This window comes from Hypomesus nipponensis, chromosome 20, assembly GCF_054491055.1.
Source record: "Hypomesus nipponensis isolate SF chromosome 20, ASM5449105v1, whole genome shotgun sequence".
Classification (NCBI taxonomy): domain Eukaryota; kingdom Metazoa; phylum Chordata; class Actinopteri; order Osmeriformes; family Osmeridae; genus Hypomesus; species Hypomesus nipponensis.
In genome coordinates this window covers 9305305-9327987 of record NC_140380.1, presented here as the reverse complement: position 1 = coordinate 9327987, position 22683 = coordinate 9305305, and the positions used below count along the sequence as shown (strand labels likewise).

General features: G+C 52.0%; 1 protein-coding gene across 1 annotated transcript in view; it reads right to left on the bottom strand.

Moving 5' to 3' along the window:
- Positions 1-186: 186 nt before the first annotated feature.
- LOC146246306 (rho GTPase-activating protein 7) overlaps positions 187-22683 on the bottom strand; it is a 36013-nt gene continuing 13516 nt past the window's right edge. The window contains exons 2-15 of the mRNA XM_084683481.1: positions 14178-14249; positions 13785-13866; positions 13065-13128; positions 11283-12508; positions 11205-11243; positions 10785-10937; positions 8670-8829; positions 8361-8559; positions 7702-7915; positions 4155-4269; positions 3627-3839; positions 2971-3200; positions 2582-2755; positions 187-1320 (exon numbers count right to left, since the gene is read on the bottom strand). Of these exons, the coding sequence (XP_084539607.1) occupies positions 1212-1320; positions 2582-2755; positions 2971-3200; positions 3627-3839; positions 4155-4269; positions 7702-7915; positions 8361-8559; positions 8670-8829; positions 10785-10937; positions 11205-11243; positions 11283-12508; positions 13065-13128; positions 13785-13866; positions 14178-14249 (3050 nt within the window). The 3' untranslated portion in view covers positions 187-1211. The remainder of the gene's footprint in view (positions 1321-2581; positions 2756-2970; positions 3201-3626; positions 3840-4154; positions 4270-7701; positions 7916-8360; positions 8560-8669; positions 8830-10784; positions 10938-11204; positions 11244-11282; positions 12509-13064; positions 13129-13784; positions 13867-14177; positions 14250-22683) is intronic.

Genomic DNA, 22683 nt, shown 5'->3' with positions numbered 1-22683 from the left:
AAACGATTGGGAAAAAGACGGGGGGAGTAAAGCGAGATCAAGAGAAAAGGATTGTTGGTAGTCGTTTATCGTCACGCACCACACTTGGTAATCTCCCGAATGATGTAGACGCGTAGTGACATGTCTTCCGCCTGTCTGCCAAGCCGTTTCACAATAATAAACATTAAACCACAACAACAGGCAGGCCTCGAGAAATGCAACGCTTTAATTAGTTGGTGTCGCTCATAAACTTTGATAACACACTAGAGGATATTCTCAAGGCTTTTAAACATATTAAATAGATCTCTTTTGTATTATTGAATGCAAATATTCAGTTAAATAACCCACACACTGATGCCTATGTACAGTTAAGGTATATGAAAAACATCCATCGAATGAAATACAGTATTAATCACCATGGTAACAGCAAACAAGCTGTTTGGTGGCATTTAAGAGAAGAATACCATTAAGCAGTCAGGCAACACACACTGTTGATTCATACACACAAACACATAAGAAATTAACTGTCAAATTATACTTTTGACATTGTATAAATAGATAAAAATGCCAAACATACAAGTCAAGGGGTAAAGAACCAGGAAGTCAGTCTCTCACAACGTCAAGCCCGCAAAATAAACGTTCTGCAAGCTGAGAGAGAGAAACATTTCCTGGATACTCGACCGTGTCTCGTCTCAAAGTGATGCACCGGGGCTTGTGCTCCTGAGGTATATTAGCTCATCAAGCTTTCATGCGGGCCTGGTTTACAATCGTAACTAAAGAAAACTGCTAGAGGGCTGAACGACTGTGTCAGGGACCCCTTGCCAGGCAACAGGCCTGCAACTGTCAGACGGATCGTTATGGTGACAGGCTCTTGTGTCGGCCTTGATCAAACTTAACCTCTCCCTCTACACTGTCTAATCGCTCTCACACACTGTCTTTCTCGCTTTGTTCCTCTCTCTCACTCGCACACAGTCTCTCTCGCCCGTACTTCAGAGGAGAAGTGGTCGGCAGCACAAATTCACAACCGTGCCTGAGGTAACGAGTCTCGTCTCCAACATCCTCCACGAAGGTCCGTCTGTCTGTGGTTCAGGGCGCTCCGGTTCCGGCTGGTTCTCCCGTCCCGCCCCCATGGTCATCCCTGACCAATGAGAAGCAGCTATCTTTGGGATTACTGACTTGATTGGTCAGGTTCCCGGGCCTCTGGTTCTGCCTGCGACCGGCGGAGGCCGTTCTCATATCTTGTTGTCTCGGTGCTCGGGTCTGAAGGAGTCTCGGACGGCCAGCAGGCCGCGGGCCAGCAGCTGCCCCGCCCGCCTCTGGTGCCAGTCCTGAGTGCGACCCCTGGTGGACGGAGGTCAAAAGGTCATTCGCTAGGCCAGCAGAGCACAGCGTCAACACAGGAGGAAGCCCCAAAGGTCAACGCGTGCCTCGGTTGTCATGGCGTCGATTTAGCCGGACGGTGTGGACGAGAGGGTTTGAATCAATTCAGCTCGGCTGCACATGCAAAAGCCTCTGTCCAGACACAGAAACTAGATGATGAGAGTTGTGCGGACCGATATGATGAGACACTGGAAGTCTTGAATCTAGGCTGTCCACCGTGGACAGGACTATCGATAACACGGAAATTTCCTTGGGCCAATTTGCCTGACCGCAAATCAACACCTCCACTTCAAACTCCTCCTCACTGAAACGATTTCCTCGCTCGAGAATGAGGTCATTATTTCTTTACATCCCGCGAAGCGCCTCTGCTAGCGATGAGCCTCGTGCTTCCCGCACTCCCTGGGAGTTTGAGAGAGCACTTTCCTGCCAAGTCCAGGGGCCTGGATCAATCTTTCTAGTCTGGCTCTCTGACGCATCGAAGACTGCAGAGCTGTGAGTGCCTTCCCCACGTCGGACTAACAAGCACTCAGAATTAATGTCGTAATCTCACAGCAAATAAACGCCGGACCTCGCTGTGTCTGCGCTTCCCCTCCGCCCGGAGAGAGAGCAGGCTTTGGAGTGCGACGGGGGAAAACGAGCCAGAGATTTGCTCAGTTACAGCCTCAGAGTTTGGATGAAATGGAGTGGAGCGGAACCCCCGTGGAGATAATCATCATAATACGAGAGTCTGGTGTCTTCCTTGGCAAAACGGCTCACCGCCCCCCACCCCCCCTCCCGGCATAGCCGCGTTGGAACGGCACAAGGTGTTTGCACTTTGGAGCAGCAAGAGGGAGGGAGGGAGGGGGAGAGAGAGAGGGAGCGAGGAGAGGGAGAGGAGAGAAAGGAGAGAGAGGAGAGAGAGGAGAGAGAGGAGAGAGAGAGAGAGAGAGAGAGAGAGAGAGAGAGAGAGAGAGCGAGGGAGGGAGGGAGGGGTGGCGTCTGGCTGCGGCCTGGGGGCGGAGCCACGTGGGAGCCACCTGGCTCCCTGCCTTCGGATCGCTTGATTAAAATCGGAGGCAAACAAAGGAAGCGGCGGGGCGGTTCTGGAGAGACGCCGCCGTCGGAACCCGACCGGGGAGAGAGCGAGCGAGGGAGAGGCGGGAGGGGGGGAACACACGAAGCGAAACTAAATCGTCGGAGCGACGGGACTCTCTCCATCTCCCCCCCCCCCCCCCTCGCCTACCTGGGGTCAGCGCGGCAGAGGTGGGTGAGTCGGCTTCTCCTGGCTCCCAGCGGCTCCACCAGGTAGAGGCAGGAGAGGACCTGCGCCCGGACCCCCTCCCCCACCACCGCAGGGCGCTCCGTGGACACGGAGGACAGATAGAGGGGTCCCGACGCTGGGTCACACTGCCACCTCCTGGAGGGGAGCAGGGGGGACAAACGTTACAAAGACTTTCCAACCAGCAGATTTTAGCTACAAGTTCAGAATGAGTCATAGCTTCACATCAACAGGTGATCCCAACATAACAGAGTTAGTTGCTGGAGTTTGACTCCTGTGTACTCTGGACTCTCCTCTAAATGACTCGGCAGCCCACCAGGCCGTGAAGCCTGGGCCTTGCCTCGGCTCATTACCTCAGCAGCAGGTACTCCTGCGGGGGCCGGGGCCCCAGGCCGTGGTCCCTGCTCTGGAGGAGGTAGCGGTAGACCTCCGTGTCCTTGGCCAGGGTCTGGAGCACCGTGGCCTTCTGGAGGTTCCCCTCCCAGAGGCGGTGTTCCCGGAGGAGCCGCCGGTGGAGGTCTCCATGGGGGGCATCCACCTCCACCGACCCCCGCCACAACCAGAGGGGACAGCCATCTCCGACCTGGGGGGAAGGGAGACAGGGAGAGTGAGAGGGAGAGTGTTATGGCCACGTGTGTTGTGTTCTTTGTAATTTGTCTTCCCTTTTTGTAGCTCTGCCCAGGTTGTGTCCCCCATGATTGCCAGGTGATCAAGCAGCAGATAAAGACTTCAGTTTCCTGCTGCCAGAGAGAGGCTTCTAGCTTGGGGACTTGCTGCCTCTTAGCCTGGGAGTTTGTTGTACTGTTGTTTGTTAAATGATGTTGTATTAATAAACCCCATGGAGGTGGTACTTTTAAAGGTGTTTTAGGTAGTTGTTCTGGGTCACTGGGGGAATGTTTGCTCGCCCCGTAGCGCCACAAGGGGGCGTAACAGAGAGAGTGAGTGAGTGAATAAAGAATGAGGTTTCGACCAGCATCAGTCCCTTCCTCTGACTTCCTCTCCTCCTCACCTTCTTGGAGGCCAGGTCGACGTGCTCGGGGCCCGAGGCCGACTCCCACCCCCGGCTCTTGGCCTTGGCCTCCTGGAGGAGCTGCTGGGTGCTCTGCTCCAGACGCACCCTCTGCTCCTCTTCCTGCTCCTCCTGCTGCTCCTCCTCCTCCGCCGCCCAGAGAGACTCCTTGCTGATACTGGCAAGGGCTTGGCCCGGCCAGAACTCTGGCAGCTTGAGAGAGACGGAGATGGGGGGGGGGGGAGGAAGGAGAGGGAGAGGGGTGAGGAAGGAGGTATAAAGAGCTGTTAGATATCCAAGGTCCACCCTCATTCCAGAATTAAGAGTTAACCGAGTACAAGTGACTCAGTGTTCCACTTAGAATGTATGAAGTTATTCAGTGTCACGTGTGTGTGTGTGCATGCATGCTGCATGTGTGAATGTGTGTGTGTGCCAGTGTGTGTGTTGTGGTATTGGCAGGCACACACACACACGTGCAGTGCACATGAGTCAAGCTGCGGGGGCAAGGCAGGGAGGGACAGCGTGTACCTGGAAGAGCCGGTCAGCCGCGCTCACCATGTGGACCAGACCCTGCGTGGCCGCCACGTTCTCACTCAGGTCCCTTGGGTCTGGACGGCCCAGACTGCACTTCCTGTGGCTCGACCTGGAGACAGGAAACAGGAAGCAGCACGTCAACACACAGGGAGTGTGTTTCTCTCTCTCTTTCTCTCTCTCTCATATATTCATTCTTTATCTCTCTCTCTCTCATCCTCATCTCAGATCTCTAACCATTTCTGCCTGTCTGTAGCTTGACAGCTCGAACCTGCTGTGTGGTGTTACAAGAAGAACCCCCCCACACACAAACACACACACAATGAAATTAAAGCCAGATGGGTGACAGGTCAGGATTACGCAATCCACCCCCCACCACCACCCCTCCTCCCTCCATGTTATCTAGTCATTACCACCCCTGTCTGGCCTCTGTTGCTGTCATCTCAAGCCACTTTGGAGAGCTCCACTTCAACATGAAGTGAATCTAGCTGACAGCATGTGTGTGTGTGTGTGTGTGTGTGTGAGGGGGCTTTGCCATTGCAGCAAACACTGCTGATACGCATTCGAAATGCAAGCCTGAAGCATGTAAGGCAAACTGATGCAAATGCACACAGAACAAGTCTGGGACAGTCAATGTCACAGGCGCGCTAACCCCTTTGAAATTTCCTCTTTGGTCATTTCATCCAAAACACACGTGCTAACCCCTTTGGTAAATTTTCGGTCGTTTTCTGTCCAAAACACACATGCTAACCCTTTAGTAATTTTATCCAACACACATACTAACCCTTTTGGTAATTTCATTAAAAACACACATACTTAACCCTTTGGTCATTTCATCCAAGACACACATGCTAACCCCTTTGGTCATTTCATCCAAAACACACATGCTAACCCCTTTGGTCATTTCATCCAAAACGCACATGCTAACCCCTTTGGTCATTTCATCCAAAACACACATGCTAAACCCTTTGGTCATTTCATCCAAGACACACATGCTAACCTCTTTGGTCATTTCATCCAAGACACACATGCTAACCTCTTTGGTCATTTCATCCAAGACACACATGCTAACCTCTTTGGTCATTTCATCCAAAACAGACATGCTAACCCCTTTGGTCATTTCATCCAAAACACACATATTAACCCCCCTTTGGTCATTTTATCCAAAACACACACTGCCCCCAACTACCTCACTTGGTCGGTTCACACGGACAAGGTGGTCAAATTGGCCCGTAAGCGTCTCTTCTTCCAGAGGAGACTGAAGAAGTTTGGTATGGACTCAGTCATCCTCATTAACCTTTACAGATGCACTATAGAGAGCATTCTGACTGGTTGCATTACAGTGTGGTATGGGAGCTGCACAGACAGGGACCGCAAGGCCCTACGAAGTGTGGTCCGTTCTGCTGAGTTCATCATCGGCAGGAAGCTCCCAGCCCCACAGGACACCTACCACACACGTTGCCTAAGGAGAGCCGGCAGGATTCTAAGAGACTGTTCCCATCCTTCAGTGTCTTTACCCCGTTGCCTTCTGGGAGACGTTACTGCAGCATCCGGTCGGACAACAGTTTCTACCCAAGGGCCATCAGGCTTCTGAATGGACACTGATATGGACATTGATTTACTGCACACTAGTCACTTATACACTGTCACTTTGAGATATTGGTTGCACTATCAGTAACATTGCACTACTGTACCTCACTGTACCTCGCCACCAGGCTCCTGTATGGTCATTGACTTAGTCACTGATCTGCACTATTGTACTGTACTCCACTTAGGTTAGAATAGGTTATAGGGTTGAAATTTGTTTTATGTGCATTTAGGGTTAGTATAGTGTATTATTTATTGTTATCTGTAATTTAGGAAGTTTTAGTATTAGGGTTAGTATAGTCGATGATTTATTGCTATCTGTTTATTTAGGAAGTTTCACTTAAGCTCATTATAGATGTAAATTATGTTCTGTGTACTTATATGTTATGTTATGCCAGGTGCTTGCGTTGTCTTGTCTTAAGAAGTTCAGTGCCCAGTCTGACCTTGTGTTGTTCTGTGTACCTGACAAATAAAAGACTTGAACTTGAACACACATGCTAATTCCTTTGGTCATTTCATCCAAGACACACATGCTAACCCTTTTGATCATTTCATCCAAAACGCACATGCTAACCCCTTTGGTCATTTCATCCAAGACACACATGCTAACCCCTTTGGTAATTTCATCCAAAACGCACATGCTAACCCCTTTAGGTCATTTCATCCAAGACACACATACTAACCCCTTTGGTCATTTCATCCAAGACACTTATGCTAACCCCTTTGGTCATTTCATCCAAAACACACATACTAACCCTTTAGGTAATTTCATCCAAGACACACATACTAACCCCTTTGGTCATTTCATCCAAAACACACATACTAACCCCTTTGGTAATTTCATCCAAGACACACATACTAACCCCTTTGGTAATTTCATCCAAAACGCACATGCTAACCCCTTTAGTCATTTAATCCAAAACACACATACTAACCCCTTTGGTCATTTCATCCTAAACACACATACTAACCCTTTAGGTAATTTCATCCAAAACACACATACTAACCCCTTTGGTCATTTCATCCAAAACACACATACTAACCCCTTTGGACATTTCATCCAAGACACTTATGCTAACCGCTTTGGTCCTTTCATCCAAAACACACATGCCAAACCCTTTGGTCATTTCATCCAAAACACTCATGCTAACCCCTTTGGTCATTTCATCCAAGACACACATACTAACCCCTTTGGTCATTTCATCCAAAACACACATGCTAACCCCTTTAGTAATTTTATCCAACACACATACTAACCCTTTTGGTAATTTCATCCAAAACACACATGCTAAACCCTTTGGTAATTTCATCCAAAACACACATGCTAACCCCTTTGGTAATTTCATCCAAAACACACATGCTAACCACTTTGGTAATTTTATCCAAAACACACATGCTAACCCCTTTGGTCATTTTATCCAACACACACATAGTAACCCCTTTGGTCATTTCATCCAAGACACTTATGCTAACGCCTTTGGTCATTTCATCCAAAACACACATAGTAACCCCTTTGGTCATTTCATCCAAAACACACATCTAACCCTTTATGTAATTTCATCCAAAACACACATACTAACCCCTTTGGTCATTTCATCCAAGACACTTATGCTAACCCCTTTGGTCATTTCATCCAAAACACACATACTAACCCCTTTGGTCATTTCATCCAAGACACTTATGCTAACCCCTTTGGTCATTTCATCCAAAACACACATACTAACCCCTTTGGTTATTTTATCCAACACACAAACACAGAGATCTTACACAGTGTTACAGAACTCACAACTAAGCTATTTGGGAGCCAGATCTCCCTCCATCCCCCCTCCCTCCCTCCATCCATCCCTCTCCTCCTCCTTTCTCCATCCCTCTCCTCACCCCCCCATCATCCCTCTCCTCCTCCTTTCTCCATCCCTCCCCCCCCCCCCTCCCTCGTCCCCCCTCCAGTGCAGCGCACCTGGCAGTGGTGCTCTCCCTCCTCGGGGTGTTCAGGTGGAACAGGGAGGGGGCCAGGCATACCGCCAGGTTGGCGGGCGTCATCTGGTTCTCCGTCACCATGGAGACCACGTCCCGCAGGAAGAGGAGGAGCACGCGGAGGGCCTCCCGGTTCTCGTCCGGCAGGAGCAAGATGGCCGCCTGGGCCGCCGCCGTCTGCTCCTCCTGGGGGAGGTCTGGAGAGGAGGAGAGGAGGAGGGGAGAGGAGGAGACAGGAGCGAGGAGGAGGGGAGAGAGGAGGAAGAGAGGAGGAGGAGGGGAGGAGATCAGAGGGAGAGAGAGGAGAAGACAGGAGATGACAGGAGGAGGAAAGGGGGAGAGAGAGGAGAAGACAGGAGATGAGAGGAGGAGAGAGGGAGAGAGAGGAGAGGGAGAGAGAGATGAGAGGAGGAGGAAAGGGGGAGAGAGAGGAGAAGACAGGAGATGAGAGGAGGAGGACAGAGGGAGAGAAAGATGAGGAGGAGAGAAGGCCAGGTTTGTCAAATTAGCCATTGATCGCTACATCCCAAAATAGTCTGTGGGTCTGTTGGGAACCCGGCCTTGTGTGTATGTGTGTGTGTGTGTGTGTGTGTGTGTGTAGTTTGGTCTTTCAGGAAGCACAGCCAGGTTCAGCGTCCTCACACTGGTAGATGTGCAGGAAGGTCTCACACAGCCTTCCTGAGAACACAGGCTCCGGAAGGTCTCTGAAGTACTGCTTCACCATGTCGGCCACGTCGAAAGCTGATTGGCCCTCGAAGGACACGCCCTCTGGGTCAGCCTCCACCATGTCGCGCAGGTATTGGATGCGAGACTTGACCCCTGACTTCCGGAACAAGCCCACCTGGGAGAGGAAGGAGAGATTTAGGGAGTGGGCGTGTCCAGAGATCACCTTTCTGTGTCCCCACTAAGTGACTCATACCTGCATGCGTGTGTGTGTGTGTGTGCAGTCACCTGGTCCAGACACTCTGTCCTCAGATACACCATGGCTCTGAGGATGCTGGGTGGCAGTGGGTCGTCTGTGTGCTGGATGCTGTGGAAGAGGGGGCCCCCGAACACCCTCCTGCCCCTCACGTCCGACAGCTTGGTCTTCCTGGGGGGCTTGGGCACTGTCCTGGGGGAGGGGGGGGGGGAGGGAGGGAGAGAGAGGGGGGGTTATCATTTCAGAAATGTGGAGGCAGAAAAACCAATGCATATCAGTGTAAATACATTTATTTGTGTTTATGATAGTTATAGTACACAAACCTAACCTATCTATCCCTCAAAAGTTCTCTCTCTCTCTCTCTCTACCCTCCCCTCTTCTCATTCCTACGCTGCGTGTCTCCTGTTACAGGTGTTTGTTTACCACTTCTCGTTGTTGTTGTTCGTCAACATCTTGTAACATTTAGCCCTGATGATTTAATGATAAGGACGAGGGCCTCCCAAGCTTAACAGATGCGACCCAACACACGCTACAGCCCGCGCGGATCGTCTCGCGTCGCACGCCATACATTTTACATGTGTTGCTTTGATGTTAGCGTGCGTTCGTCTATGAAAAAAAAGTGTATCGGGGACGGGCAAATACTCACAGAGCGAAAACCACCGCTGCTTACTTCCTGTGGGAGGCGGGAGAATGGGACGTTGTCTCAGAACATGATGTCCTAGATTTATATACGTTGAAAGGGTTGTTTATCTAAGCGCTACAGAGCCATGGCCGTGTTGTCGTGACGACACGCAGCGAAACCAGAGCAATAACGGTGGGGGAAATTGAAAGCTCCCCCTCCCCCTCCTGTTTTGTCAATTGATCAAGTTCGGGCACTTTGAGATAAAACTCGCAAGCCAATCAAATGTGAGCGTGCTGAGCGGAGTCTGGCTGCGCTGTGATTGGGCCTGCGCTCCCACGGTGTGTTCCGCCTTGATAAAGCTCCTTCCATCAAGCCGCTCTCCACTCTACTCCTCCGACACATAACGCTGTTCAATTAAAACATATCTGCATGCACCTTCAATTACTGTAATGGCATTCTGCTGGTGAATGGAATTGACTGTGTGTGTGTTTCTCTCTCGCTTTCTCTCTCTCTCTTTCTGTTTTGCACAAACCCCCAAGTAGATATCGTCCATTAGAGAGGAGAGTGAGTGGGCTGTTTTGCTCGGGTAAATGCGAGACACAATTGATGAGCAACTGGGCTGGTTGGTTTGCAGTCAGGGCAGTCTACAACAACTCTGGATCAATGTTCAGCCAGAGAAAGAGAGAGGGAGGGGAAGAAAGATTGTGACACAGAGAGAAAGAATGCGAGAGAAAACAGATGGAGAGAGGAAAAAGAGAGCGCTAGGGAGAGAGAGATGAAGAGAGGTAAATAGAAAGAGAGGCCAGATTCTACTTCGGTATCTCAACAATTGTTGAAACAAATTGTCCAATTAGTGTCACACCACCCAAAGTCTGTTTTGTCAGTTTGCACATTTCTCCGACTGGCAGCAGGAATGGATGACGTTAAATATTTATAAATAGTGCCTCGCGAAGTATCGGTTTGTTTCTTAAATATAGACGAGGAGAGAAGCCGCACACAGTGGAAGTCCTAACTCACAGAGAGACAACCGACAGAGACGTCGAAACCACAATACACGGTTCTGTGAGTGAGTGAGTGTGTGTGTGTGTGTGAATGAGTGTGTGCTCCCTCCCTCCCTCCCCTCCCTCCCCCCCCCCCCTCCCTCCCTCCCTCCCCTCCCTCCCCCCCTCCCTCCCTCCCTCCCTCCCTCCCTCCCTCCCTCCCTCCCTCCCTCCCTCCCTCCCTCCCTCCCTCCCCCCCTCCCTCCCTCCCTACCTCCCCTCCCTCCCTCCCTCCCTCCCTCCCTCCCTCCCCTCCCCTCCCCTCCCCTCCCTCCCTCCCTCCCTCCCTCCCTCCCTCCCTCCCTCCCTCCCTCCCTCCCTCCCTCCCCTCCCCTCCCCTCCCCTCCCTCCCTCCCTCCCTCCCTCCCTCCCTCCCTCCCTCCCTCCCTCCCTCCCTCCCCCCCCCTCCCTCCCTCCCTCCCTCCCTCCCTCCCTCCCTCCCTCCCTCCCTCCCTCCCTCCCTCCCTCCCTCCCTCCCTCCTCACCAGCTCCAGCCCTGCTTGCTGCAGGGTGAGTGTTTGTCCATGAGGGCGGTGAGCTTGAGCAGGGAGAGCTGCTGGAGGAGGAGGAGCCTGGACAGAGGCTGGCTCTGCAGCCCACTGCTGAGCTGACTGGACACACCCTGCTGCTGGCTCAGCCTGGCACACACACACACACACACACACACACACACACACACACACACACACACGTGTTAGCAGCAGAAGGAGCCACAGGGGTCAGCTTCGTAACAGTGTCAAGTGCCACATAATAGCTCCATTATCTATTTACCTTGTTAACATTTAACGTGCACAAATTCATTACGATTAGCCTTTGCCATGCGTGTACGGTTGCATGTAACACACAGGAGCGTTCGGTCATAAACAGCCCTAACCCTGAGCGGGTCATCCAAACATCTCTCTCACCTCCTGGCCTGCAGTGTGGACTGCGTCAGGCTGTCCTCCCCCCCTCCCTCCCCCTCCGTGCCTCCCCCCTCCCCCAGCTCCAGGTGGATGTGGTCGGGGGAGGGGGGAGGGCGTGGCCAGGGCGAGGGGGAGGGGCCCCGGGTGGAGTCCGAAGAATCCCCGTCCTCCGATAGGCTCTCGGACCAGGTGGAGACCAGCTTCTGAAGGCCGCTGATTCGCTCCATGACGCTGTCGAGCGCCGCAAACACGTCCCCCGCCCCCGCCTCGCCCCCCCCCCCCCGCTCCGCGGCCACGCCCAGCGACGGGGCCGGCACGTTGTCGTAGACGCTGACGCGGTGTTGGAGCGTCGCCAGGGGGCTCCGGACCGCCTCCTGCTCCCCCCTGCCCCCCCGTCTCCCCCGGCAACCATGGAAGCTTCCGGTACGCCAGTTGACTGAGGTGTCGTCTCTGGGGGAGAGGGGCGGGGTGTGGGTGAGGGCCATGGGGAAGGTTCCGGGCTTATGTCCCTGTGGGACCAGGAAGACCAGGCTCTCGTGCTGGTTGGGACGATGATTCAAGTCCTGGTCCAGGATGCCAGGAGCCCTCTGGAGCAGCCTGTGGTGGTTCTGGGCCTGGTTCTGGGCCTGGGTCTGGGTCTGGGTCTGGGTCCGTTTGTAGTGACTGCGCACCCTGGTGACAGGGCTGGGGGTGCTGACTGCACTGCTGGACTCCGACAGGCTGTCGCTGCTGCCGGAGTGGCGGGGCGTGGACGGGGCGGGCGAGGGCCTGCCTAGGGCCTTCTCCTGGAGGCCGGACACATCCAGGACTCTCCCCAGACTCTCCTCCTGGAGCACTGGGCTGCTGATCACCAGCCTGGCCCTGCCCTCACCCTGGCCCTGGCCCTGGGGGCAGCGCAGGCTGGAGGTCCCCCCCCGAAGCCTCAGCTTCTCCATCCTCCTCAGCAAGCCGGGGCCCCTCTTCCTGGGGGGCCTTTCCCGGCCCCCCTCCCCGCTGAGGCTGGGGGAGGGGGACCCCCCGGGCGCCTCGTCCAAGGAGGAGCAGCGTGACGAGCTGGTCTCCCGGGGGTCGGAGGGGGAGCGGCGCCCCTCGTGACCCTCGCTCTCCGTGCCGCTGCCGCTGCTGTGGGAGGACGGGTCCTCGCGGCGGGCGCTGATGACGTCACACGGGGGCGTGTCCGGGTGAACGGGGCTGTCGGGGCAACGCAGGAAGTCCCGGCCCTCGTTGCGACGCCAGCGACGCGTCTCCCTGTGATAGGTCCATCGGCTGCTGATGGCAACAGGCTCCTCCTCCTCAGACTCCTCCCCCTTACGACAGAGAGAAGAGCAGGGTCAGGGCTCAGCAGTGCAACGTTCGAACTATTTCGGTGCTCAAAGTCAAGGAACATTAAAACGGTCTGTCAAAAATCAAACAAGACATATTGTGAAGTTCAGTATAGTGAGGTAGATTCACTTAAAATTATCGACAAAAATGTCCTGAATGTATGCTTCAACAAGTTCATCTCATGTTCAAAATGTAGTCAGGAACAGGTCTAGCAAAACTACAAATACAGAAGAAGAACTTCACAAGGATGTCATCAACAACCAGGAAGGAGATAGTTTTAGCTGAAAACTCACTAAAGAGACCTTGATTCATTGTCTTAAACTCTCATGTTCTCTCCTCTCCACAGAAGCTGTCGTCTAGGCGGAGCCTTCAGTCCATATCAGATGTTACTGTGACACTTTCAACACTTTCTTGCCAGTCCCCTATGTGTGGATGCTTTCCTGCCAAACCTGTGTGTGCGCATGTGTGTGTGTGTGCATGTGTGTGTGTGTGCGTGCATGTGGCTAAGCCAGTGTTTTCACGGCATTCATCCCTACTCACCCGTCTCTTTGATCTATGCAGCTCCAGTCTCATCTCCCCACATTTGTTTAAAGTGCTTAATCTCCTGAAGGAGAGGGTAAGAGAGGACAAGGGAGGGGAGGGGAGGGGAGGGGGAGAAAGAAGGAAGGGGAGAAAGTAGGAGAAGGGAGGGGAGGAGTGTAGAAGAGAGGAGGGGAGAGGAGAGGGGAGGGGAGGGGAGGAGAAGGGAGGGGAGGAGGAGAGGAGAGGAGGAGAGAGAAGGGAGGGGAGAAAGTAGGAGAGGGGAGGGGAGGGGAGGAGAAGGGAGGGGAGGAGGAGAGGAGAGGAGGAGAGAGAAGGGAGGGGAGAAAGTAGGAGAGGGGAGGGGAGGGGAGGAGAAGGGAGGGGAGGAGGAGAGGAGAGGAGGAGAGAGAAGGGAGGGGAGAAAGTAGGAGAGGGGAGGGGAGGGGAGGAGAAGGGAGGGGAGGAGGAGAGGAGAGGAGGAGAGAGAAGGGAGGGGAGAAAGTAGGAGAGGGGAGGGGAGGAGTGTAGAAGAGAGGAGGGGAGAGCAGCACAGTTAGTTAGACAATCCCAAAAGGCACTTGTGTTCAGAGACAGACTGACACACCTGTCACACACACACACCTGTCACACACACACACCTGTCACACACACACACCTGTCACACACACACACCTGTCACACACACACACCTGTCACACACACACACCTGTCACACACACACACCTGTCACACACACACCTGCTAAGTGAGTCCAGGGCATCTTTGTCCAGGAAGTCATGGTCTCTCCTTGCCAAACCTACATCAATGGGGCCTCGGAATTCTGAAGAAACAAAACAGGAAGAATGTATCTATTCACCAGACGCTCATATCCACGGCAACGCTTGAGCGGGATCTGCACCTGCAACCTCCTGATCAACCTCCCCCCTCCCTCCCCCCTCCCCCCGACTCCCTCCCCCACCCCCCACCCCCCCAAGATGCGAGCAAACAACACATTCAATTAATAAAAGTGTGAAACTGTTTACTATCATAAACACTTCTGTTTACACACATACTAACACATACACATACTAAACTCTCAAACGGTCTGTCTGAGATGGGGACGCGTTTGTTCAGCGTGTGTACTCTGTTTACCTCGGAATAACTGCACGTACTGGGGAAAGCCGGCAGCTCTCAGCCAATCACACGCCTCCGTCGCTTCGATCTCTGCAAACAGAAAACAATTACCGTTTCAATTATGATCATCGTTTATTAAGGGGCTCTGGGCCTGATCTGAACTGGGGCAAATATTTGTGGCTGATCAGTCGTCTGTTTAAACGCTTGTTTAACGCTGCGAAAAGGGAGGGAGACCAGAAGCTCTTGTTCCCTCTCTCCTCCTGGTGTCTCTTAGAGACGGGAGACAGAGGGCTGGTGTCTCTTAGAGACTGGAGACAGAGGGCTGGTGTCTCTTAGAGACGGGAGACAGAGGGCTGGTGTCTCTTAGAGACTGGAGACAGAGGGCTGGTGTCTCTTAGAGACGGGAGACAGAGGGCTGGTGTCTCTTAGAGACTGGAGACAGAGGGCTGGTGTCTCTTAGAGACGGGAGACAGAGGGCTGGTGTCTCTTAGAGACTGGAGACAGAGGGCTGGTGTCTCCTAGAGACGGGAGACAGAGGGCTGGTGTCTCTCAGAGACGGGAGGACTGGTGTCAAAGGTGTGATGTTCCAGCGTGATGCACCAGCAAGACTGCAGTATCACCTCACCGTGAAACACACAACACACCCAGGCTGTCACACCCAGGCCGTCATCCCTGGACCTGCTGCCTGAACCTGTCTGGACACTGACCTCTGTGTTCCTGAGACACCTCACAACAGGTCATCATAAAAAATCAATCTATAATGTATGTATATATATGAACGGGGTAAAACTAGTCATTAATATATATATATATATTACATTAAAATATTTGTATGAATCATATCAATAAAACAAATCAAAAAAGCCATGAACAAAAGAACAATGTTCTTTGCAGTCCCGGAGCCAGCCTCTCTCTCTCCAGCCTCCCTCTCTCCAGCCTCTCTCTCTCCAGCCTCCTCTCTCCAGCCTCCCTCTCTCCAGCCTCTCTCTCTCCAGCCTCCTCTCTCCAGCCTCCCTCTCTCCAGCCTCCCTCTCTCCAGCCTCTCTCTCTCCAGCCTCCCTCTCTCCAGCCTCTCTCTCCAGCCTCCCTCTCTCCAGCCTCCCTCTCCCTCTCTCCAGCCTCCTCTCTCCAGCCTCCTCTCTCCAGCCTCCTCTCTCCAGCCTCCTCTCTCCAGCCTCCCTCTCTCCAGCCTCTCTCTCTCCAGCCTCCCTCTCTCCAGCCTCCCTCTCTCCAGCCTCCCTCTCTCCAGCCCTCCCCTCATCCTTCCCTCATCCCCATGCAGTGTTCTCCCAGTGTTACGTAAGGATGATGCTATCTCAGAGGCCGAACAGGAAGCCCTCATCCTTCTCCAAACACCCTGCGCCGCCCAGGAAGGAAGTCCAGCTCTCAGGCACTGAGGGGCTGATAAGATTGGCCTGTGATTAGACCCCGCCCCTCCATGGCCACGCCAGGAAGCATGGAAGCAAGTGTGCGTGCTGGGTTGATGGTGTTACGTGCTTGGAGGCCTGTTTGGGTGCGTATGTGTGTGTGTACGTGTGTACGTGTGTGTGTCTGCTTTCAAAAAGTTGAAAACGGTTGACTAACAGGCCCGGGGCCTGGCCTCTGACAAAATCTTAGCTGGGCTTCCTAGGAGAACACACACACACACACAAACACACACACACAGGACCAGCAGCCACCATGGGCACCCCCCCAGGCCAGCACAACCCATTTGTCTCTCCCCACTCTCTCTCCCCCCTCCCTCCCCCTTGACTGACAGGAGAAAAGCTTCTATGAAGCCACACGAGACCCAGGAACATCTCTACCTCCTGACAGCTCACACACACACACACACACACTTGTCATCCAGAATGACGAGTTCCTGAGTGTATCGCAAGCTTCTCATACGGAGTATGACAGAGGAGCCCGCGGTCGTGTTAGCAGGGGGAGGTGAGGCGTAAAAACACTCTGGAAAACAGTCTGGGACTGGGAGAGGGAGGGAGGGGAAACTTCCAAAGCTGTCTTCTGATCAACCATATCTCTTTTTAATTAGTTTTCACGAAGATGCTGACAACTTTCTACTGGCTCAGAGACCAATACAATAAGTGGATTAAGGAGTCAATTTCGTTAAAGTTCATTAGGTAAATGATAATTCGAAAAAGTTCTACTAACCTCAACAAACAATCGCACCAGACAGCACCTGGATAGTCACAAAACAACTTAAACTCTCCTAAATCTGTGAGTGGAACACAAACATCTCCGATGTCACTTCCTAGGCTCCAAGCTGTTGGTTCTGGACCTGGGACTAGCATGTCTCTCCACCAGCAGCTTGGGCCTGGGTTAGCGAACATCAGCTCAGACCATCCCCCTAATCCATCTGTCCTGCTATCCCCATACCCCTTTATCATGATATCCCTCTACCCCTTCCCACCATCCCTTCCTTCCTCCCTCCCTCCACCCTCCCACCCCTCAATCCCTCTATCCCCCCCTCCTCTCCACGGGGCCGGTTGGCAGGTAGGGAGGGTATTAGCTCATAGGTACAAGTGTTCCTGCTGTTTTCTCTGGTTGCTAACAACAGACTCCACACTTGCCAGTCCCTGCCAGTGGAAACAGCGCTGGGATTCTGAGCCTTAAACCACTCGGATCGACCATCCTCTCAGATTACAGCCCGTCTAATTGGAAGATTAGAGGAGTTCCTAGAAAAAGGCCAAGAGTGAGGTTGGCCAGTTGAGCGTCTGTAAACAAATCCTTGATCTTCGGAGGGAGAAGGACATTCATCGGGGGGTTCATTCATGGTCATTCGCAGTCTGGCGTATTTTACTCACCGGGGGGAAAACATACCCAGGTTCCTGGAACCTGAAGCATGGGTTTCGATTGTTTTCTTTATTTCGCTATTCTTCCAATTTCTGGAATCCCAGCAAGTGGTCATCAGAGTTACTATCATAACCATGGCCACTGTAGTCACGGAAACTCCAATATTATGTAACTACTATTAGTCTCTGACGGCAGACACACACACGCACACTCTCCTTATATCTCAGCTCAGTTATTCCATATGTGAATCGTTTCATCATAGATGTTATATGCTGTAGAAGAACAGTTAATGGACTGGTTGATCTCATTCTGTCACAACTCTGCTCATTTTAGTAAATAATACACAGATGCAGTATCTCTCTCTCTCTCCATTTCTCTCTCTCTCTATTTCTCCTCTATTTCTTTCTCTCTTTCTCTCTCTCTCTTTCTCTCTCTCTTTCTCTGTGGATGGAAGTCCCTCTGGAAATTCCAAACACTTCTAAAGCTGTTTTCTCAGAACAAATATAACTTTCTAATCAGTTGTTGATGATACTTTATACTGGCACAGACACACACACACTCTCTGTGTGTAGCATCTGACACACACACACACACACACACACAGTCTTCCCACAGTTGTGCCCTGTTCACACATTTTACAATCCCCCAAAATACATTTTCCATGCTAATCAAACTGTCTGTAAAACTCTTTACTCACTGGTGATCAACATGTTGAAGGCTCTTCGTTTAGACAAACTTGTTAAAACAAACTTGAGCAAACTTCATCAAGAGTCCATTCAACTTCTGGTGTAGGAGTGGATGATGGACTGACCCACTTGGACTTATTTCGAGGGATGACTAAATTCACACTGAGGCACAAATGTACTGAACACATCCACTCCTCATGTTCTGCCCTGTCCTTCACATTAGACAGCATAAAGAGATCACTGTACGGCCTTTCTCCTCTCTGGCCGGGGCGTACCAACTACACACCCTCTGGGAGGAAGGGGGGGGGGGGGGAGTCTCCAAAATGTTGTCCCAAACGATTGAGTCTGTTGACTTCAACACAAGCTCGACTACCTGTCAAATGAATTAACGTCAAAAAAACTCTGCATCTTAAAAGTTGAAACGGAGGCGACAATATTTTACAGGGCAGTCATAAATATCGATGTGATCAAAGTTGAACCAAGTGCATACAATCCTCGCCCCCCCTCCCTCCCTCCCTCCAGTGGAATGGTTTATCCCAGAAGACTGACCAGACATTTCCATTCAGTGGTGGTTCTAAGGGCATTGGCACGGAGGGAAAATGTGACCCGTGAGTTGGAAGTTAACTTATGTTTCCTACTGACGCTGCAGGACAGCAGAAATGTTCAGGTTTCAGCCTAAACAGGCTGTCCAGAACAGGAGGTGAAAGGTCATACAACATGTATGAGGTTTCCATGTACAGTCGTGGCCATTCGTATTTGGCAATGACAAATGTTGTGTTTTGCAAAGTTTGCTGGTTCAGTATTTGAGGAAAATGTTTTCACATGTTTCTATAGAATACTGGAATGCAAAAAAGGCACATTTCATATTTTTTAAAGCTTTTTTGGGGCAAACATTTTCAACATATGCAAATAGTTCCCTCTTTTACAGCAGTCAATCTGCTCTTAAAATCTCATCAGAATGATAGAGTGATTTCACCTGGCTAGAACTAGTTCACACTTCCCCCTGTGCTGATGATATGACTTACTGAAATGATGTATTTTTATGACAATGCCCAGCAAGCTTTGCAAACACAAAATGAAAAAAATCCCCAAACTTATGGCCACGACTGCACTGTGAATTCTTGCACACACGCACACACACAGACACACACAGACACACACTAAAGCACAAACAGCCACAGAAACACACAACAACATACCCCCCCACACACACACACAACATAAAAATACAAACACACACCTCTTCCAGTTCCTCCCCAGTGTAAAGCCCCAGAGAGACGAGGTGGAGATAATGACCTCGCTCCAGCTCCTCTCCTCTGAGCCCCTTCCTGCACTCTCAGCAGCGCCGCCATCAGCCATAATGCCCCATTTACTGCGTAGGTGTTGGATAATGTCCCTTTAAATGGCAAAAAGCCCTTTCCGAGAGCGCGCCCCGGTCTCGCTACATTAATCCACAAGTGAGGAGGACAGAGAAGCAAAAGAAATAGAAACAGCTAATGACTTTCATCCCAGAGATGCGGGGGAATCCCTCGCACCCGCGCGAGGAGTCTGTCTAGAAGAGTTAAACACCGGGAGGTTGGTTAAACTGTCCTGGTCCGAGTTCTCCACAGCGGTTAGGGTTAACTATGACACAGGCTCAAAAAGAAATAACCACACTAACCAATCAGATGTGACAGGAGCTGTCGGGATGAAGACAGCGTAAAGGTGGGCCTTGGGAAACGTGACGACTTGCGTCGCGCTGCGTGTGGAGGACAGGGGTCACGAGGTCACGGGGGGGACAGGGGGGGACAGGGGGGGGACGGGACGGCAGGGGTGGTGGGGCGAGAAAGGGGGATTGTGTGTCGGGGGGGGAAAGACGGGTCGATGAATGTCACCAAACACACCTGCCCCCCCCCCCCCTCCCCCTCTCCACAGACCTCATATGCGTGTCGGAACTTGCACGACTGGGATGACGGGAAAAGGTCTGTGATTATCCGCCGTTCCGCCATCTTCCCTCCCCGGAGGCCGCAACGCTCGCACGCCAACTCCCACGTCCTTCTCCCGCTCCTCGTCCCCGTCCCTCTCCTCCTCTTCCTCCTCCCCCTCCAGCCCAGAATACAAGCAAAACAGTCAATCCTCTCACCCTCCTCTTCTTCACTCCTTTTATGATGTGGAAGAGCGTGCGGCTCTCTGACGGCTGACTGGATGTTTTTTTACCGGCTGCTCATTTTACCGGCTGCTCATTTTACCGGCTGTGTTTTACCGGCTGTGTTCCCGTTTGGCCGACTGATCTTTATTTACGGCCACGGAGACTATAACCATGGGGATGGCAGCCGCACCAGCCTGCGAGCGAGGACCAGCAGGGTGTGTAAACAGGAAGCTGGGGAGGTGAGGACCAGCAGGGTGTGTAAACAGGAAGCTGGGGAGGTGAGGACCAGCACGGTGTGTAAACAGGAAGCTGGGGAGGTGAGGACCAGCAGGGTGTGTAAACAGGAAGCTGGGGAGGTGAGGACCATCAGGGTGTGTAAACAGGAAGCTGGGGAGGTGAGGACCAGCAGGGTGTGTTAACAGGAAGCTGGGGAGGTGAGGACCAGCAGGGTGTGTAAACAGGAAGCTGGGGAGGTGAGGACCAGCAGGGTGTGTAAACAGGAAGCTGGGGAGGTGAGGACCAGCGGGGTGTGTAAACAGGAAGCTAGGGAGGTGAGGACCAGCAGGGTTTGTAAACAGGAAGCTGGGGAGGTGAGGACCAGCAGGGTGTGTAAACAGGAAGCTGGGGAGGTGAGGACTAGCAGGGTTTGTAAACAGGAAGCTGGGGAGGTGAGGACCAGCAGGGTGTGTAAACAGGAAGCTGGGGAGGTGAGGACCAGCAGGGTTTGTAAACAGGAAGCTTGGGAGGTGAGGACCAGCAGGGTGTGTAAACAGGAAGCTGGGGAGGTGAGGACCAGCAGGGTGTGTAAACAGGAAGCTGGGGAGGTGAGGATGTGGCACAGGTTTATGCGAGGCCACGTTTGTGTGTGTTTGATGGACAGAGGCAGGAGGGTGTGTTTGTGTGTGTGTGTGTGTGTGTGGTAGTGTGTGCGTGTGAGAGAGAGAGCAAGCCTGTCGCCCTTTTGTTTTGTCGGGGTCATGAACTAGAAGAACCACCGGGTTTGGCATCGGCCGTGTTGACCTTTGACCTGGCCAGTGTTGTCCAGAGTTACGCAACAACACTCTTCCTCTTTCCAGGCAGACTGAGACTGGGGCGTCGGAGGAGATGAAATACTGCAACTCTCCCACACAAGAGAACGTTTGTGAGCGTGTGACCACGAGTATGTGTGAGTTTTGTAAGTGTGTGAGACTATGACCGTGTGTATGTGTGTGTGAGTGATTTCTTGACGGAGGATATATAAAGCAGTGTCTTGTTTACTCTCATGGGCTTTGTTTCTATTTGAGTGCTTTCCCTGGCTGTTGCATGTGTGTGTGTGCGTGTGTGTGTGTGTGTGTGTGTGTGTGCGTGTGTGTAATCTGAGCCCAGTCTCTGAGTCTTAGGCCAGGCATTTCCTGCAGGAGGGAAGTCATTGGTCCCAGAACTGTCCTTTCTGCACACACACACACACACACACACACACACATACACACACACACACACACACACCCTCGTGACAGCTTGGTGTACTAACCAGTCTGTACAGGAAATGCTGACTGACAAACCTAAGAATAGAATCTGTGTACACATTATTAGTGGCTCACTTTCCTGCATTTTCCCCCTCAATGGACAGTACGGTTGCAAGAACAGAACAGCAGGGAATGTGTGTGTATGTGTATTTATTAGCATGTGTGTGTGAGTGTGTGTGTATTAACATGTGTGTGTCTTTGTGTGTCTTCTATGTGGGGACTGGAATAGCACACATATCCCTGAGGTAATTTCTCTAAACAAGTTCGTTTGGAAAAAAATATTCTCTAGAACAGACCTTAGATCTCTGTGTGGTGTGGAGGTCTTCATAATCACACCCACCTTTCCATTTCAGTCTCAGAACAATATTCACATCTCTCAGAAAGTTCCTTCACAAAAGTTTTAACACGTGAGAAAGTGTTGCTTTTCCATGTAAAAGAAAACCAAACTTTCTTAATAATAATCTCATTGTGCTCTGAAGTGTGTGCGTGTGTGTCTTTGTGGGGGGGGGGGGGATACAACTCTTGACAATCTGCTCCATCTGAAGTTCTGGCTGGAACAATGGAGCGAGCTCTGGCATTCTGACTGTGAACATTTTAACTGTGAACATTCTAATCGTCAACATTCCGACTGCGAACATTCTATGAGCGAAAGTTCCGACTGTGAACGTTCCGACTGGGAACAATCCAACCCATATCTGTGCTGTGACAAAACGCCGACAACGGAGTCCCTCCCGTATCTCTTTCTCCCTCCCACCACTAGAGAAAGCGCGGCCGTCCAACCAAATCGATCGCCCCGCTCAGTCCGGCCCGGGATTCATTGACGGCTAAATACCCAATCAGGGCCTTTAATTACATTCTGACTGAGGATGGAGGACGTCTTCCTGTTCTGCTCATCAGACGGACAGATGGGCACCAGAGAGACACAAAGAGTCCATCTGCCTTCCTTGTTCTTCCCGCCTCCCCGAGACTTCTCTGTCCTTAACAGAGCGTGTGGAAACCTCTCCAAAGATGCCTGGCACAGACCCACATAAGAGCCATTCAGACAGCACACACACACAGGAGAGGATTCAGGTGCTGGCTGGGCTGAAAGGTGCGGAGAGAAAGGAGAGAGAGAGAGAGAGAGACGTGCATTCTCTCATCTCTCTTTACTGTGCTCGCTTCCTTCCCACCAAGCTGTGTGAAAGCCAGGGTGTACATTCAGAGCATGGGGTATGCAAACAGTTTAGAAGGTAATCTCCCCTGGATAAGCTGCCTCTAAGCTCCAGCCAGCCTCAGAGGTAGGCAATGTAGACCGGAACACACTTACGGACATGTGCAGACACAATGTAGCGCGCGCACACAAACACACACACACACACACACAAGTACACACTCCTATAGTATGTCACTTTGTTGCATTACCGTTTCCTTTG